The sequence below is a fragment of the Myotis davidii genome, unplaced genomic scaffold, assembly GCF_000327345.1.
Source record: "Myotis davidii unplaced genomic scaffold, ASM32734v1 scaffold8, whole genome shotgun sequence".
Taxonomy (NCBI): Eukaryota; Metazoa; Chordata; class Mammalia; order Chiroptera; family Vespertilionidae; genus Myotis; species Myotis davidii.
Window position 1 is genome coordinate 582,559 of NW_006299520.1, and position 16,304 is coordinate 598,862.

The 16,304-nt window shown below is 43.7% G+C and overlaps 1 protein-coding gene and 1 long non-coding RNA gene across 2 annotated transcripts; one reads left to right on the top strand and one right to left on the bottom strand.

The window, feature by feature from the left end:
* Positions 1-18: 18 nt before the first annotated feature.
* On the bottom strand, positions 19-1,984 carry LOC107184907. The gene is made up of 3 exons (XR_001515806.1): positions 1,909-1,984; positions 867-1,228; positions 19-295 (listed from the first exon to the last, which is right to left on the bottom strand). It is a non-coding gene; the product is annotated as an uncharacterized LOC107184907 (long non-coding RNA).
* COLCA2 (colorectal cancer associated 2) lies at positions 1,913-5,534 on the top strand. The gene is made up of 3 exons (XM_006775228.2): positions 1,913-2,065; positions 3,389-3,615; positions 4,909-5,534. Exons 1-3 carry the CDS (start codon positions 1,987-1,989, stop codon positions 5,281-5,283), a joined length of 681 nt encoding a protein of 226 aa, XP_006775291.1. The 5' UTR covers positions 1,913-1,986; the 3' UTR covers positions 5,284-5,534.
* The last annotated feature ends 10,770 nt before the right edge of the window (positions 5,535-16,304 follow it).

Consider the following 16,304-nt stretch of genomic DNA (forward strand, 5'->3'; position numbering starts at 1 on the left):
AAGCAGTACTTCCAAACTAGTGCCTTGCAGAAGTTGCTTGCATAGTATATCCGCCCATGCCCTCGTAGGCAAGCATAGCACCACACAGATGATTTAATTACGAGAGCCAGGCGTACAGTCCCTCCGTGGGAGCCATCAGAAGGATCTGGGATTCCAGGAAAGCTGTGAAGGTATGCTCAGGAGGCAAGTAGGGCGGCTACCAGGGGATAACGTGTGCCTGCTTCTTGGTGTAGATTTCTGGCTTCACAGAGAGGATCTCCAAGTTGTTCGGTGCTTAAAGGATAGCTCTAGGGAGCTTTAAGCCAAGGAGAGAGTTAATTTTATAAAATATACAAGGCAGGAAGAAATGTACCTTCAGTTGTCATAGAATCAGTAGTATCCACAATTTGGAATTTCAAGAAGGCAATTGTGAATGGAAGTTATAGACTGAGATGAATATCAGGGTCTCAAACAGTGCCAGGAGAAACGTGTGGGTGCAGTATGTGTAAATTTGACTTTTCAAAAAACTGATTTCGGCCAGGCCAGATCAATTTGCAAACAGCCCAGGGAGCACGCGCACACACACACACGCACACACACATGCACGCACACACGCACACACACACACGCATGCACGCACATACACACACTTCTTTTACCTTTAGGATAAAGGGGAACTTGAGCTAGTACTTATCGAAATATATAATTTACCCCTTTTTGACCATTAATTTCTTAACAGCCTTGATGTGTTTTTCAAATTTTAGATTGTGGATTTTTGCGCTGTTTGAAATCTAAGAGAAGGGTGCCTTTCTTTGTACTCTTGGAGCAAAGTAGAAAGTGAACCCATGACTAGAAAGATAATATCAAGTAGGATATTGTAAACATACCTGAGGGAGATAAGGTGGGGAGGCAGACAAACAGACCATGGGGCAAAGGGGGGTAGGAATGGGGTTAATGAGAGCCCTACAATGAAGCAGTTTTTAAACCCACTCCTTTCAAGTCCTTTAGCTCAAGCTGCAGCCAAATATTTGCATGAAAAGCTGGTGAAGGATTCCAGCTTCCTGGTTCATGACATTACAGCATGGATCGCTTTCAAAATTAACACCACCTCCTGTTTCAGCCGTGGCTGGCGGCGCTCTCCCAGTGGCTCTGTGTGTGGGAGTGAGCACGCCCTGGAACCCGAGAGAGAGGTGCGGTGAATCACAGAGCAAAGCTGGTCCCTTTAAACCTTAAAGCCAGCACCTGAAACCTAAAGAAATAATAATAACAAATCCTAAATTACTCGGTTAGTAAAACTACCAATTCAACTGGAGGATACAGGCTGCTTTACTTTCAATGATTAAAAGGAACAGTCTCATAAACTTCAAGTATTTATAATAGTGAAAAAAGCTACTTTTATAAAAATGAGTGAAAAACATACAGAGTTGAAATATTTCTTGACCATTAACTAGAATATAGATAGGATCCAACTCAATGACTACAGCTTTAAGAAAAATATATATTTTATATAACTTTTAGTATTTCATAGTTGGTAAGATCATGCGAATATTTTGAACTATCCAGGATTAACAAAATTAGGAGTTGTGTCCTTTAGGGAAAACAAATCCCTAAGGCTAAGTAGCCAGATATTATATGAAAGTTTTGAAGGAAATGATTGACTAAATCATAAAAGTTGGGATTAAATTAATTTTATATTGAATGGTTTAATTGAAAGTCTCTTTTCTGGGTTTTCTTGAATTGTTACATTTCTTGTATATCAAAATCATATAAATTGAATTTTTATCAAAATGAATAAATAGCCTTTACATTTTAAGTGGGAGAATCTGATATTAGAAAAAAATCCCCAAGCAAACCTAAAAATTAAAACTAAAAAATACATATTGGATCAGTTGTCTTGTAACTTTTTTTAGAAGAAAGAATCTAGCTTACCTTAGAACAGAAGGCAACACAGTTCACATCAAAATGTCTTAGCTTTCCCTGTGTGGGGCTCTCATTTCGCTTTTCTTGATGGTTGTATTCTTGCTTTGGCAGCTGTCCGGAGGGAACAGTGTCCACCTTCCAGATCCAGTCACACCACCTTCTGCAGGTCAGTACAGCAGCATTATAGTTCCCTCCAACACTCTTTCAAAAGTGCATCTCGAAGGTCTTTCAATGCTTGATTCAGGGGTTAAGATAGGCACCACCATTTAATTGCAATCCAACCAATCAGAAGGTGAAAAAGGCGTAGTGACTCCAGATGGAAGCCCCGCAAGCAAACAAGTGCAAATGTTTTCTTCTTTCTGAACTGTCTCTTCTTTCCTATCTACTCTATCCTGAGTCTGTTCTTCTCATTCATTCCAGTTCCCCATCTCCAAGTAACTAAATTAGATGAAAAGATCAGAATTGTTTTTAGAAACTTGTCTTTTGTCTCCTGCCGTTAGATGGACTACAGAACACTCTGAGGTCCTAGAATCTAGCCGACAGGGGGTCCCTCCCCTTCTGTCTTCCCAGAAAGCAATTCAAACAGCTGAAAGCTTTCTCAGCCCAATGCGAATAACTCTACTATATAAACACTCCTACCTATGCCACTCAACAGCTAAGAGTTTAAAGAGTTCATAGACAAGGAAACCTGCTTATGGTAGCTCACCACTGAATTTGCCACTTTCACTTAACCTCAGAGGAACCTTAAGACTTCAAAGAATCCCATTGATGGACACACTCTAAACCTCTCTTCTTTGAGAGTTTTTTTAGATTAATAACCACAAATCGGGCCTGTTAATCCTAAAATGGAAAAGGAGTCACGGTTTCAGAATTATTCTTGTTTGGTATTTAACAACTTATTTTAATTCCATTATCAGGTTAACACTAAGAAAATATTTTTGCTTTGTGTAATTTAGAGCAAGTAATACTAATTTGTCCTGTATGTTCTGGTTTCTATTTTAAAACTTGCTCAGAATTTAAGTAACTTAGTAAGTGTGAAAAGTGTAGGAATGTATTAACCCTAAATCAAGAGAATTATTTCCCACGACACCAGCAGTTTTCCTAACAACTCTGGCTGCTTCAGAGACGAGTGCTTGACATGAACTGCAGGTAGGGGCTGAATGTGGATGCTTTCATGGTCCAAGAAAGTGCAGGCATGAGCCATTATTCTCTGAAGCAGTTAAACCCAGGTTGGATCCGCATCCTTTTTTTTAGCCCTAGCCACATTCACAGCCAGTGTTCATATTATTAACCAGATGCATTCCAGTGAAACTTGAATTAGCTAAGGCAACTAAAAAATCCAAATCGCCTGACCGTTTACCTTTCTGGAAGTTCATAAGCCCCCTTTCCCCTTAGGGATAGCAGATATTCAGAATGTAGCATAGAACTTCATTCAAATGCGTAACTGCAAATTTTAAACAGAAAAAAATCTTTTTCCTTTCTCTTCTAGCGTATTTTGAACCTGAATCCGTTTCTTCCACCCCTAATTACTTTCAACCCCGAGAATTTCCCAGCCGTGTTTCTTGTGAAGAAAACCCAAGCTGCCTCGACCAGATCTTGGATTCCTACCTTCAGACAGAGACACACCTGGACCCTTTGCTCAATTCCACGCAGAATGCTCCACACTACTTCCCGGACAGCTTCCAGGCCGCCCCCTTCGGCTTCAACCAGAGCCTGGTAATTAGCGCAGTTCTTAACAAAACCTGTTTATTGCTCATCATATAGGTTATGTTTGCATTGTCTCCTGAGAAAGCATACAAACACTGTCAACAAGGAAATCATCCAGGAAGCAAGCAAAGAACCACTCACAATTCATTGGAAGTAGAAATAACCACACATTTCCCAAGCTACTGTGGGGCAATATACATGCGATGTTTCTAAACTTGAAAATTAAGACATCTCCTAATTGGAAATCATTGATTTAAAAAACGGCCCTTGAATTCAGGGATTCTTGAAAATGGAATCAAGGCCACATCTATGCAGTACCAAATTGTCATTTTGATAAGTGCGTTTTGTTTTAATTTTGACATTGAATTGACTCTATTAACTCGTTCTTTTGGTCTGGTTTAGGCACAAGAGCCATTTGAGTTTGAGATGGTTAGGAAAAATGAAGCTCTAATACTTGAAAAATCTGGATGGTCCATTCCGGATGAACCTCCAACGTTTAAAAATAGGTTATTTAAAATGCATAAGGCTTGCTTTAGTAGGGTACCAGTCGTTTTAGAAGTTGCGTAGACACTCATAGATTTTTTTTAAACCGTAACAGTACATGTTTTGGTGGAAATCATTTTTTATTTCAGTTTGTCAAATGTCTGTGTAGGTATCAGACTCAATTTTAAGGGGATGGGAAATTAACTCCACAGAATATGCGTACAGGGCCCCCAGTCACCCAGCTCCTGCCCAGCTTCCAAGTTAGGTTCCCTCAGTAACAACTGTAGACCTGCTTAAGAGAAAAGTACCTTTCTCATCAAGGGACACAACTTTACTGAATACAAGAGTAGCTGCACGTCTTGGAGTCTCCCAGACACTGGATCATTGAAGGCCCCAGTTCTACCCGAGTGTGTTCACAGCCAAGGGCGTGGAGAACCGTCCACGGTGCCACCTGCAACTTACATTGTGCCCAGAGCTTATATTGTGGCCCACAGCGGGGGCTGGTGAGCAGGTGACTTGAAGCACAATGGGATTATGTGGTTTAAGGACAAAGCATCCTCTAAAGTATGGTTACAACAAAGGAAGCCAGTGAAGCAAGGCAATTTATTGTTGGGAAAGAAGTAGGTAAATACAGAATGTGGTGTCATGAAATCACGCAATCAGCAAATAAAATTACTTCTGCAGACTTGGGTTGGGTTGGGTGTTTTTGTTTCTTTACCCCTAATGTGCTTACTCGGAGTTATTAAATCCACTCTTTTCAGTCCTTTTAATCCTGTCTAAGTTCTCAAGCTCTTTGTTCCTTGGTTTTTATTTCCCCAGACCCCAGGGACACCTTCAGATTCCTCCACTCTCTCTGGCTCCTTAGACTTCAGTTACTCGCCGGCTCATCTACCTTCCTATACTCCGGAGAATTACAATCCTACCCCTTCTCTGGACAACAGAAACTGTGGCTATCCCTCAGAAGACTACTCCTACCCTCACTTGCCCTCCCACGCCCAATACGACTGCTTGTTCCCAGCCCCGACCTCAGGCTGCTACTGTGTGTCCTGCGAGGCAGAACACTTGGCCACCCTCAGAGCATCCGACTACTTTTCCTCTCCGGGCACGGACTCTGCGAACCTGGATCCCTCAGCAGCAGCAGGCAGTGATTTCTACCTCCGGGAAGCAAACTGTGACGTCTGCTACAGCTCATAGAGTTTCAGTAACCTGGAGCATGGCGTGCATACGTCTGTCTTTCTGCCGCGCCAAATGAGAACCTGACCTAGGCAACCTGTTCACAAAACATCACAGCTGCAGGTTACAGGTCACCATTTTGCATTTTCTGGCGCTGACTTGGGCATTGAGATGAAGTCCTCAGACCCGGTCATGGCACTACTCCTACTCTGTATGCTTCCAGGGAAAAGTTTTGTAGGGAACATTTAATGGTTTTGCTTTTCTGTATAATGAGCAAGTTCTAATTTTTTTTTTACTAATAAATAATTTTGTATTATTAAATGTTGGCTTATTTTTTAAATATTTGAGTAATAGTTTCCATTGGTTTGAATAATATCATTTACTTCTGGAAATCACTAATTACTCTTCAGTAGTCTAATCTTACTCGTGAATTTAAAATGATTTTAATGTGGTGAGGTGCCTTGGTTTCACCCATGGGGACGAGGAATAGACACATCTGTGATGGTCGAAAAGTGAAAATCCCCCTTCCCTTTAATTGAGGGCATATGTACATCTTGGAGCAACATCAGAGGAAGACATTTATGAATCATTCGCTTTTTTGTATGTAACATTAGGCAATGAAATATTAATATGACCAAAAAGCACATCTTCCCTACAGCAAAGTTAACCTGAAGATAATCCTTTTTATTTCCAAAGTATTGTTTTGTAAACTTTCTGGGCAAATATTTTTTTAAATAAATTCTTTTTTAAAAAAATATATTTTTATTGATTTGAGAGAGGAAGGGAGAGGGAGAGAGAGATGGAAACATCAATGATGAGAGAGAATCATTGATTGGCTGCCTCTTGCACGCCCCCGACTGGGGATCGAGCCCTCAACCCTGGTATGTGCCCTTGACTGAATCAAACCCGGGACCCTTTAGTCTGCAGGCTGATGCTCTATCCACTGAGCCAAACCAGCTAGGGCCTGGGCAAATATTTGATCTTCTTTCTCCTGAGGGCTGCCGTGCAGTTGATGAATCACAAAGTTTAGAATTTGTTGTTCCCTTACATTTCTGAATTTCTGCTTTACGTCCTTAAATACGTATCACTCATCTTTAGAGATTGACTTGTAGGGTTGGCCATGTTGTTTACAACTGTATTCCAGAATTCACTTCCTCTGAATAATCTATTTGAACAAGCCCAACCGTCTTTCAAGGTGAAGAGAGTTACTTAACCTGCCTATGCTAGACCCCATTGTCAAATCCTGTTGGCGCTAGATTAAATCCTCCCTGCATTGAAGTCTGGGAAGTGTTTTCCGTGTCCTCAGGTTTAGCACAGTGATAGCAATGGTGGTACCCCTGGCACAGGCCACCGCTGCCATTTCCTGAGCCTTTCCTGTGGGCCAGAATGGCATAAGGGCTTTTTCACATATCTCATTTAATCTTCATAGCACTGGTAGCAAAATGAGGCTCAGAGAGGTTAAGTCACCTGCCCAAGGTCACCCAGCCAATAAGCACCTGAACTTGGGTCTGAAGGACATTAAAGACATGCCTCACCCTGGCTAGTGTGTCTCAGTGGTCAGAGCATCGGCCCATGCACTAGAGGATCAACGGTCCTGGTCAAGGGCACATACCTGGTTGGGGCATGCTGGAGCCAACACATCAATGTGTTTTTCTCACACTGATATTTCTCTCTCTCTCTCTCTCTCTCTCTCTCTCTCTCTCTCTCTCTCCTGCCCTCCGTCTCTCCCTTCCACTGTCTCTGAAAAGCAATGGAAAAAAATATCCTCAGGTGAGCATTAATAAAACAAACAAACCAGCACATGCTTCTTACTCACTCTCCCTCACTCTCTGGTGATGGTGAAAAGTTTGCTCCACCATTTGTGAAAGACTGTTCAGGAACCTGTGGAATCATCCCCCATTAAACCCCAACTACCTCACACAGAGAAGTGCAGCCCATCACAACCAGTCAAAGCTCCCCAGAAGGGCTGGCCTGTCCGCAGGATCCAAAGACGCCTGTGCAAGAGCTTTCGGAGGCCGCCTCTTTGGGGACTCAGGGGAAGGAGCTGAGCAACTGCCACCTCCGTGGGCCTCTTTGTACTAGAGGCAGATATGCTTTCAAAATGACACTCTCTCATGGCCCTCTCCCGCGAGACACCACTAAGGCTTGGCCAAACCGCACAAGTTGCAGCCTGCCTCGTGGGGTAAATGTGCCAGGGAAACAGAACAATTACTGCCTTTCTGAGATGCCAACAAAACTAACAATTTAATAGCTTCAAACTGAATTGAAACTGGCCTGTTGTCAACAAATATCTGTTCACACAGACCAAGCCCCCTACACACCCGCACTGTGCCCCAAGGGACAAAAAGCAGAGAACCAAAAGATGTGCAGCAGTTCGCACCAAAAAAAAAAAAAATCCCTTTCTTGGATATCATTCTTTTTCTTTTTGATTCCCCACTTGTATCCTCTGCCTTCTAAGTCAGTTAACCTTGCAGCTCTCACAAACAGCATGTCTACCTCCCTGGTTCATGTTTTTTTCTTCACGTCTGTTTGCCTAAATCCAATGTGAGACAAGGACTCATATAGCTACTATGAATCAACACTAATTACCTCTCCACCTTAAATTGCTCTTTAAGATCCTTCTTAAATTTGGACTCGCAGGTCACCTGGCACACGATCAAGTGTATGACGCTGCCTGCCCAGTCTCCCAATCACACAGCTCACACAGAGCACCCTGGGACCCAGATGGCGGCAGGTAAAACATCTGCCTGCAGCCCTGGGACAGTCCAGAGTGCCTCTCATCAACGTATTTCCGGGAAGTTCTATAAAACACAGATGCCTGTGCCTTAGAGTAAGAAAGCATGATTTAGTGAGTCTGTGTTGGGGCCCAGGCATTTGCATTTTTAAATGTACCTGTGTTGATTCTGATACACATGGTCCTCTGTCTACACCAGAAAAACACTGAAATAATCAATGTCTGAATTGTTTAAGTGTAGGACCTCACTGCATAATGATAGGTTACATGGACTAAGCTCTTTCTGTGGGCCAGTGCAATGGGCCTTATCTCAGTTAATGCTCAAACAACCACAGGAAAGAGATACTACTTTTTATCTCCTCATTTTTATTGATAATGAAACTGACGTTTGGAGAGATAAAATAACTTGCCCAAGGTCACACAACTTATAAATCGGGGTTAGAATTCTCCAATTTAGATTGTCTGATGCTACAGTCTGAACGTCCAATAGCTTCAGTAAAGTTTCCATCCATTATACTTGAAGGAATTTGATCTTTTGACTTAAAAAATCAAATGTATATCTGTAGCCAGTTACTCATACCAAGGATGTGTTTAATAAGATTATTATGGAAGTTCAAATGATTTTATTATTCAGAGCCACTAGAGATTGATAAAACAAAATATTAATTGTTTACCATGGGCAAGATTGATAAAGTGCCTTCAAAATGCAGTCAGAGGCTTAAAAGGGGATATAACTTATACTTGTTTTGTTTCTTTGTATTGAATTCATTTAGGTTACATTGGTTAATAAAACTCTATTGGTTTCAGGTGAGGGGATGTAAATTTTAAAACTTAAGACAGAATTTCAGTTAGGATGCGTATGTAGTGAATTTCAAATACTTAAGATATTTAAATTAGGGGTCAACCCTTCAAGCCTGAGAGAGATAAAGTGGCACAAAGCCGAAGATAGTAAACATTTGGAAACAATTACCTCCAGCAATGGCCCAGAATAGTGGCATCTTGGCACCTGGCCTCAGCCTGCAGGTGGGCACAGGGAACAGGTATAGATAAGCACAACTGAAATGGTGGAGCTGCAGGAGGGAGGGTGAGGAGGAAGTGGAGGTGGAGTGCTACCTTTAATTAAAAAAAACTGTTTTAAAAATCATATTTAGTCAAGAAAGATGAAGGCTAAAAAGTATTAGAATCAAAGCTAATGAAATTATGAATGTGGATAATATAACTTAAAATAAACATGACTTACCATCATTTCTGTGTGTGTGTGTGTATGAGAGAGAGAGAGAGAGAGAGAGAGAGAGAGAGAGAGAGAGAGTCATTGTTCCTGATAAAATATCAATTCAAAGACCTGATGATTATTGGAATTAAGGAAAGATTTAGTGTTAAATAGTGCAGAGGAAACAAGACTTGAATTCTAAAGACCTCTAATATAAAGCTAAATGTGTTAAAGTAAGTGTGTTAATAAATGTTTGGGCAACACAAAGAAAGGAGAGATTAATATCAGCTTGGGTTGAATAGGGGCATGCCGTGATACACAAGGAATCACAGAAGGGTGACATGAAAATAGAGGGTCTTAACAATGCCTTGTGCATAGAAGGTGCTCAGAATAAGTTTGTATTTCATTTATGATTCCAAAAGTATGAAGGTCTTAAAAACTGAGAAATCCTTCATTTGCTTTCTGCACACACACACACACACACACACACACACACACACACACACGTATTCCTGAGCCCCAGTAACTATCTTTCTCAAACTGTTCCATGACTCCCATGTTGGGAATAAGCCCAGCAGGTAAAAAGTTCTTGGATCTGTTGGCTGTGAAACGGCACCAGATTGTCACCCATGATTGGATCTCAATTCAGCAACCTCGGGGCTTGAGTTCTGGCTAAGAAAGAATTCAGAACCAAGACTCAAACTATAAGAGAAAGTTTATTTAGAAAGTCAACAGGAATGACTTTCTAAAGGTTTATTAAGAGGTAGAAGTGAGCCATAGGAGAAATGGACTCAGGAAACAAGTTAGAGAGGCAAAAGAAGGGCTCTTGGAGCTGAGGAGAAAGAGAGGGGCCAGGAAAATGCCCTGGGGGGGAGCGGGTGGGGAAGCCAAAAGAAGCCAAAAGCCAAAAGCCACCATACTATCATTTCTAAATCCTCAAACCCTACCTAACCCCCAATACACCCCCAGGCAGGACTTCCCAGGAATGTAAATTAACCCTCACACTGCCGCCCTTCCTCTTATAGATAAAGGAATGAAGATGTCCTGACTAGAAAACAGATTGTTACTGGGGTCTAGATTTTAGTGTGACCAGAGTGGAGCCATTCAGAGCTAGGGGGCTGTGTGCTTTCACAGGCAGGATAATTGGCATCATTGCATATGCTCCAATAGGCCTCTGGGCAAAAGGTAGGCCTGGAGGATGGATAAGTCTGAGAGGATACAGCTCTGCATAATAGTGAAGTGTCAAACTCAGTGAGGGCAGGAATGTGTCCACTTAGAAAACAGTTTCTCTTCCTTAATATGGATAGAGAACAGGTGGTTGGTCTTTGGCAAATGTGGATATGTGTGTGTGTGTTTCTGTGTGTGTGTGAGAGAGAGAGAGAGAGAGAGAGAGAGAGAGAGAGAGAGAGATCCTTTGCCACCTGGATAATCAGGAGGGAAAGGAGACATTGGCCTTTTAACTTGTCAGGAATGGACCTGGAGTGCCCCAAATGCAAAGTCACCCCTTCCCCCCATTACGCAATTCTTGGTTGCATATGCCAGATTTTGAGAAGAGCTCTGCTGTGCATTAGTCAAGTCCTAGAATTACCTTAATGGGAGGAAGGGGTGAATCCTAGGTAAAGACCAATTTAGGGGTAAGTGACACTTTTCCTAAGGGGGGTCGGGGGAGGGTATGAATCATGGTTGTGCCAAGAAGGAAGCATTCTCTGAAAGGAGGGCTCCTAAGGGGACAGAGACTCTAGACCAGCCGTGGGCAAACTACGGCCTGCGGGCCGGATCCGGCCCGTTTGAAATGAATAAAACTATTGAAAAAAAAAGACCGTACCCTTTTATGTAATGATGTTTACTTTGAATTTATATTAGTTCACACAAACACTCCATCCATGCTTTTGTTCTGGCCCTCTGGTCCAGTTTAAGAACCCATTGTGGCCCTCGAGTCAAAAAGTTTGCCCACCCCTGCTCTAGACGAAGAATTAGGGAACATCCTTAAGTGGGATCCCTGTGAGAGGGCTAATTTTGGGGTGTTTTTCTTTCTAACTGTGATCACAGCCCCAGTCAGCACCAAGTTTGAATTTCTCCCCTCCCACACTGTAACTCCTGTTGGTTCACTGCCACTGCTCAGGAAGTCCGGCTCCCATAGAACGTAGTGTGTAAGTATGAGAATAAAGTGAAGGGGCTCTTTTTTTTTTTTTTAAATCCTGACCCAGGGATATGTTTTTATTTTAGAGAGAGAGAGAAAGGGAGAGGGAGAGAGCCAGAGAGAGAAACATTGATATGAGAGAAACATCGGCTGGTTACCTCCTATGAATACCTAACCAGGGATCAAGCCCAAAACCTGGTGTATGGGTTGATGCTCCATCCTACACATGCCAGGGCTAAAGTAAAAGGACTTTAACAGGACACATGTCCTGTCTAATTCTGTCTTCAGTGGGGAGACTTGTGCGGAGCTGGTAGCATTTATTTCGGGGTAAGTGGTCCAGGGAGAACAGGAAGTGGGCTGCAGCCAGTAGATTAGTGATGGCGAACCTATGACACGCATGTCAGAGGTGACACGCAAACTCATTTTTTTGGTTGATTTTTCTTTGTTAAATGGCATTTAATTATATAAAATAAATATCAAAAATATAAGTCTTTGTTTTACTATGGTTGCAAATATCAAAAAATTTCTATATGTGACACGGCACCAGAGTTAAGTTAGGGTTTTTCAAAATGCTGACACACCGAGCTCAAAAGGTTCACCATCACTGCAATAGATAGAGATGAGACTCCTGGAGAAGGACATTGATTGAGAAGCAGCAGCTCCAAGGTGTAGCTAGAGCAGCAGTTCTCAACCTGTGGGTCGCGACCCCTTTGGGGGTCGAATTACCCTTTCACAGGGGTCGCCTAAGACCATCGGAAAACACATATATAATTACATACTGTTTTTGTGATTAATCACTATGCTTTAATTATGTTCAATTTGTAACAATGAAATTGGGGGTCACCACAACATGAGGAACTGTATTAAAGGGCTGCGGCATTACGAAGGTTGAGAACCACTGAGCTAGAGAATCACAATGCTTGGAAATGAGAGGCCAGAAGTCGGGTCACTTTAGGACAGTAAAATAAAGTTTTTAAACAGAGGGTAATAAACTTAGAAAACATATTCCCCCGACAAGTTGAACATTTAAATAGTTTCGAGGGGGATTGAGATTAATTTGACTGATAATATTTGAGGGCTGGAAAGGGACCCAGAGTTCATCTAGTTCAACTGGTTCTCAAAGCTGGCTGCACACGACAACCACCTGAGGAGAGTTTTGAAAACATTGACGTCCAAGCCCCACTCGGATGAATAACAATCTCTGGAGTGGGAGTTGGGCATCAGAATGCCTGTTAACTCTTTCTTGTGAAATTACAGGAAGTTTCAACATGAATACATACAGTCATATGTGCCCTTCCCCCAGCTTCCCTCAAGGGCGACCGACTGCTTGAATAGCTAGAGTACACTATCAAAACCAGTTCACATTGGTACAACGCTGTTACCTAGACTACCGGTATTCCGTTGTCACCATGTTTTACAGACATCCATGTATGTGTTATCAGTGTGTGAAAGAAGCTTTAGTATTTCTGTTTTTAATTCCCTGAAGACCCTACTGTTCGCATCTCAGAGATGAGAACTAGTGGTTCTATCCAACCAACCTGCATTCCTCAGGCGAGGAAATGAGTTCAGAGTGGCAAAGGGGAGACCACCGTGCTTCCGCGGGAAGGCAGGGACGTCCTTAGGCCAGGGCTCTGAACTGGGCATCAAGCTGTCACCAGCCAGCATGTGCTAGTGACGAAGTCTGAGGGTTGGAGCAAGAGTTAGAAGGGGCACATGCCTAATGTTTGAGGTTGTCTTAAGGGACAAACACAACACATAACTTTGGTATCCCTTCCGACATCATAGGTTACTTAAAAATACATTTTTTTTAAAGATTCATAAAAAGCATGGGCTCTGGCCAGTAATAAATATCCTCCCGCCATGTTCATTATTATTGTCAGAGAATTCTGGCCTGGAGCGAGCATAAGTCTGGCATCACATGGACCTCCTCGTATTCTTTTTTTTTTTTTATAATCCTCACCCAAGGATATTTTTCTATTGATTTTTAGAGAGTGGAAAAGAGAGGGAAAGGCAGAGAGAAATATTGATGTGAGAGGAACACATTGATTGGTTGCCTCTTACATGCACCCCAACCAGGTCCCAGGCTGGGGAGAAGCCTGCAACCGAGGTAAGTGCCCTTGATCGGAATCTAACCCAGGACCTTGCGGTCCGCAGGCCGACGCTCTATCCCCTGAGCCAAGCCGGCGAGGGCCATCCTCATACTCTTGGTCTTTCTCCCTGTGTGGGTCCTTTTGCTTCAGTTTCAGTGGCTGGAACACATAGTCAGACCTGTTACCATGACCTCCTGCCATGCTCTCCTGTCTCCACTTGAGGCATTGAGCTGGGCCAGGGGGAGTGGAGGGCAGCTCATGACTCTCTATGGGGCTCTGTGTATTCATTTTATGGATACTTGTTTTACCCCAAGTAAGCCACAGAAATTGCTCTTCCTTCTGCAGTTGCTTGCGTCTTCACGGTGAGCCTCAAACAGCCAAAAATGGCCCCTGTGTGGGTGCTATGGCTCCAGTCTCATTCCTTCTTAGCCTGAGCACCTCACCTGTCTCAGTCAATCTTTTCACACACCACCCTTTACCTGAACCAGAAAAACACAGCCAGGGCATCCATCTGTGCTTTCCCTGGAGTCTGGCCCCAAGAAAGCTGCGGTCAACTCAGGGTGTCAGAGAGAGCCCTGGAGCTCCTGATCTGATGCCCGGGACCTGCCTGCCCTCCCTCTTGGGACCTCCCTCTTGGGACCTCCCTGTGCTCCTTCCTGGGACCTGCCTGTGCTCCCTCCTGGGACCTGCCTGTGCTCCCTCTTGGGACCTGCCTGCGCTCCCTCCTGAGACCTGCCTGCCCTCCCTCCTGGGACCTGCCTGCGCTCCCTCCTGGGACCTGCCTGCCCTCCCTCCTGGGACCTGCCTGCCCTCCCTCCTGGGACCTGCCTGCCCTCCCTCCTGGGACCTGCCTATGCTCCCTCCTGGGACCTGCCTATCAGCCCACCAGCCGCAGCCAATTCCGACTGGGTTTGAGGAGCCAGACTGGTTCTGAGCAGCGCGTCTCTCTGCCATGGCAGCACCAGAAGTAGACGCTGGAGAACCTCCCTGCACCTCTTTCAAATTTCTCTCTTAAGAGTTTTAAGCATTCACTCACGGCCAAGCTTCGTGAATAAGAAAATGAAAAGGCTGAGGTTTTCTCTCTGTCCCCACCATTTCCCAGTGGGTAAAGAAGGGGTCAAAGCTACCATGGACTGGAAGGCCCTTTTCTAAATTGTGTCTCCTCTCCTGTGAGGACCCCTGGCTGGAGGACCCCTGCTGGGTGGCCCCTGCCCTGCTCCGGCCCAGCACCCCTCCCAGGCTGGGAGCAAGACCTCAACGATTAGCTGGAGGAGCCCATCTGTGGAGGACATAACTGAGCTTTCTGACCTGGTTAGTCATGCAGAGCCTGAGCCTCGGTGTTCCCTCCCACTCGCTGGAGAAAGGTGCACTCATTTCAATACTTCTTCCTGCAGCAACAAGAGGGGAATCCAGCCTCCCAGACATCGACTCCATCATTTCCGCACAAAACGGTACAGCCCACACTTATGTGCTCTGAAGCCAGACAGTCCTGGGTTTGGTGCCTGGTTCCACCACTTATGTTGGTATTGGACAAGTGCCTTAACCTCTCCGGGCTACAAGTTAGTGGCAAACGTGCACAAATCAATGGTGTAAAACCTACTTATTCTTCAAAATTGGTTTTGTCCTGGGAACAATTACAGAATGCTATTTTACTTATTTTTGATCAAAAGGAGCTTATACCAGGAGTCATCTCAGGAAGTCAGGCCACATCACATGACCCATCTGTCCAAGACCTTCCCAAACTCTCTAAGGCATTGGGACAAGAAGCTGCCCTGTCTTAGAGAGAATGGGGGTGTGGAAGCATCATCGATGGCACGTCCAAGAAGAGTCATTTTCATTCCCTTGGAAAAGATTTCCCCGCCTATCTGGTTTTCACGCTGTCTCTGCACGTTAGGAAAAATCATGTTTTGTTGGCTTCAGCTGGCAACCCCTGTGATGCAGCTCCCCACGTATACTGTGCCTGCTAGACCACCGGCCTGCCCCTGTCTCATTTGGTCTTGTTATTCCATTTTACGGATGTGAAAACCAAAACTCAAAGAGATTGAGTCAACAGTCCAAGCCAATACATTGTGTATGTTACATACCACTGAGTTGGCTCTAACTCCTGGCGACCCTGTGAATGAGTGATGTCCACCATGTCCTGTCCTCACAGCCCTGCTCAGCACCTGCAGAGTCATGCCTATGGCTCTTTTTATGGAGCAAACCCGTCTTCTATTTGGTCTTCCCTTTCCTTGCTGTCTTCTATTTTTCCAGCATTATTGTCTTTTCCAAAGAAACCTGCCTTGGTGTCCCCGAGGTAAGACCACTTCAGTTTTGTCATTTTTGCTTGCAGTGATATTTCAGGCTTATTTGCTCTCAGACCCACTTGTTCTTCTTTCTGGGGGCCCAGGGTATTCGTAGAGCTCCCCCCACCCCAACACTATATTTTGACTCAACTTTGAATTAATCAACTTTCAAGGAATCAGATGAAACCAACATATTAGAGGATCATAATTTAAACCTGAATTTGCCTAATCCAGTGGTCGGCAAACTCATTAGTCAACAGAGCCAAATATCAACAGTACAACGATTGAAATTTCTTTTGAGAGCCAAATTTTTTAAACTTAAACTATATAGGTAGGTACATTATTATTAACTTAAGTAGGGTACTCCTAAACTGGCCTTTGCTAAAAACGTCCTCAGTCTGATTAAGGTACATTCGCTGAGGTCGACCCCTCCAACTCTCCCATCCACACTGGTCTTGTATACTTGTTTCAGATAGACGAGTGTGGATGGAAGAGGTGGAAGGGGTCGACCTCAGTGAAAGTACCTCAATCAGATTGAGTACGTTTTTAGCAAAGGCCAGCTTAGGAGTACCCTAATTAAGTG

Bases quoted from the DNA above. Each gene is read 5' to 3' on its own strand.
- COLCA2 (XM_006775228.2), top strand. From the start codon at position 1,987: ATGGTTGTATTCTTGCTTTGGCAGCTGTCCGGAGGGAACAGTGTCCAC. The intron at 2,066-3,388 runs GTCAGTACAGCA...TTTCTCTTCTAG, and splicing joins AGTCACACCACCTTCTGCAG to CGTATTTTGAACCTGAATCC. The intron at 3,616-4,908 runs GTAATTAGCGCA...TTATTTCCCCAG, and splicing joins TCGGCTTCAACCAGAGCCTG to ACCCCAGGGACACCTTCAGA.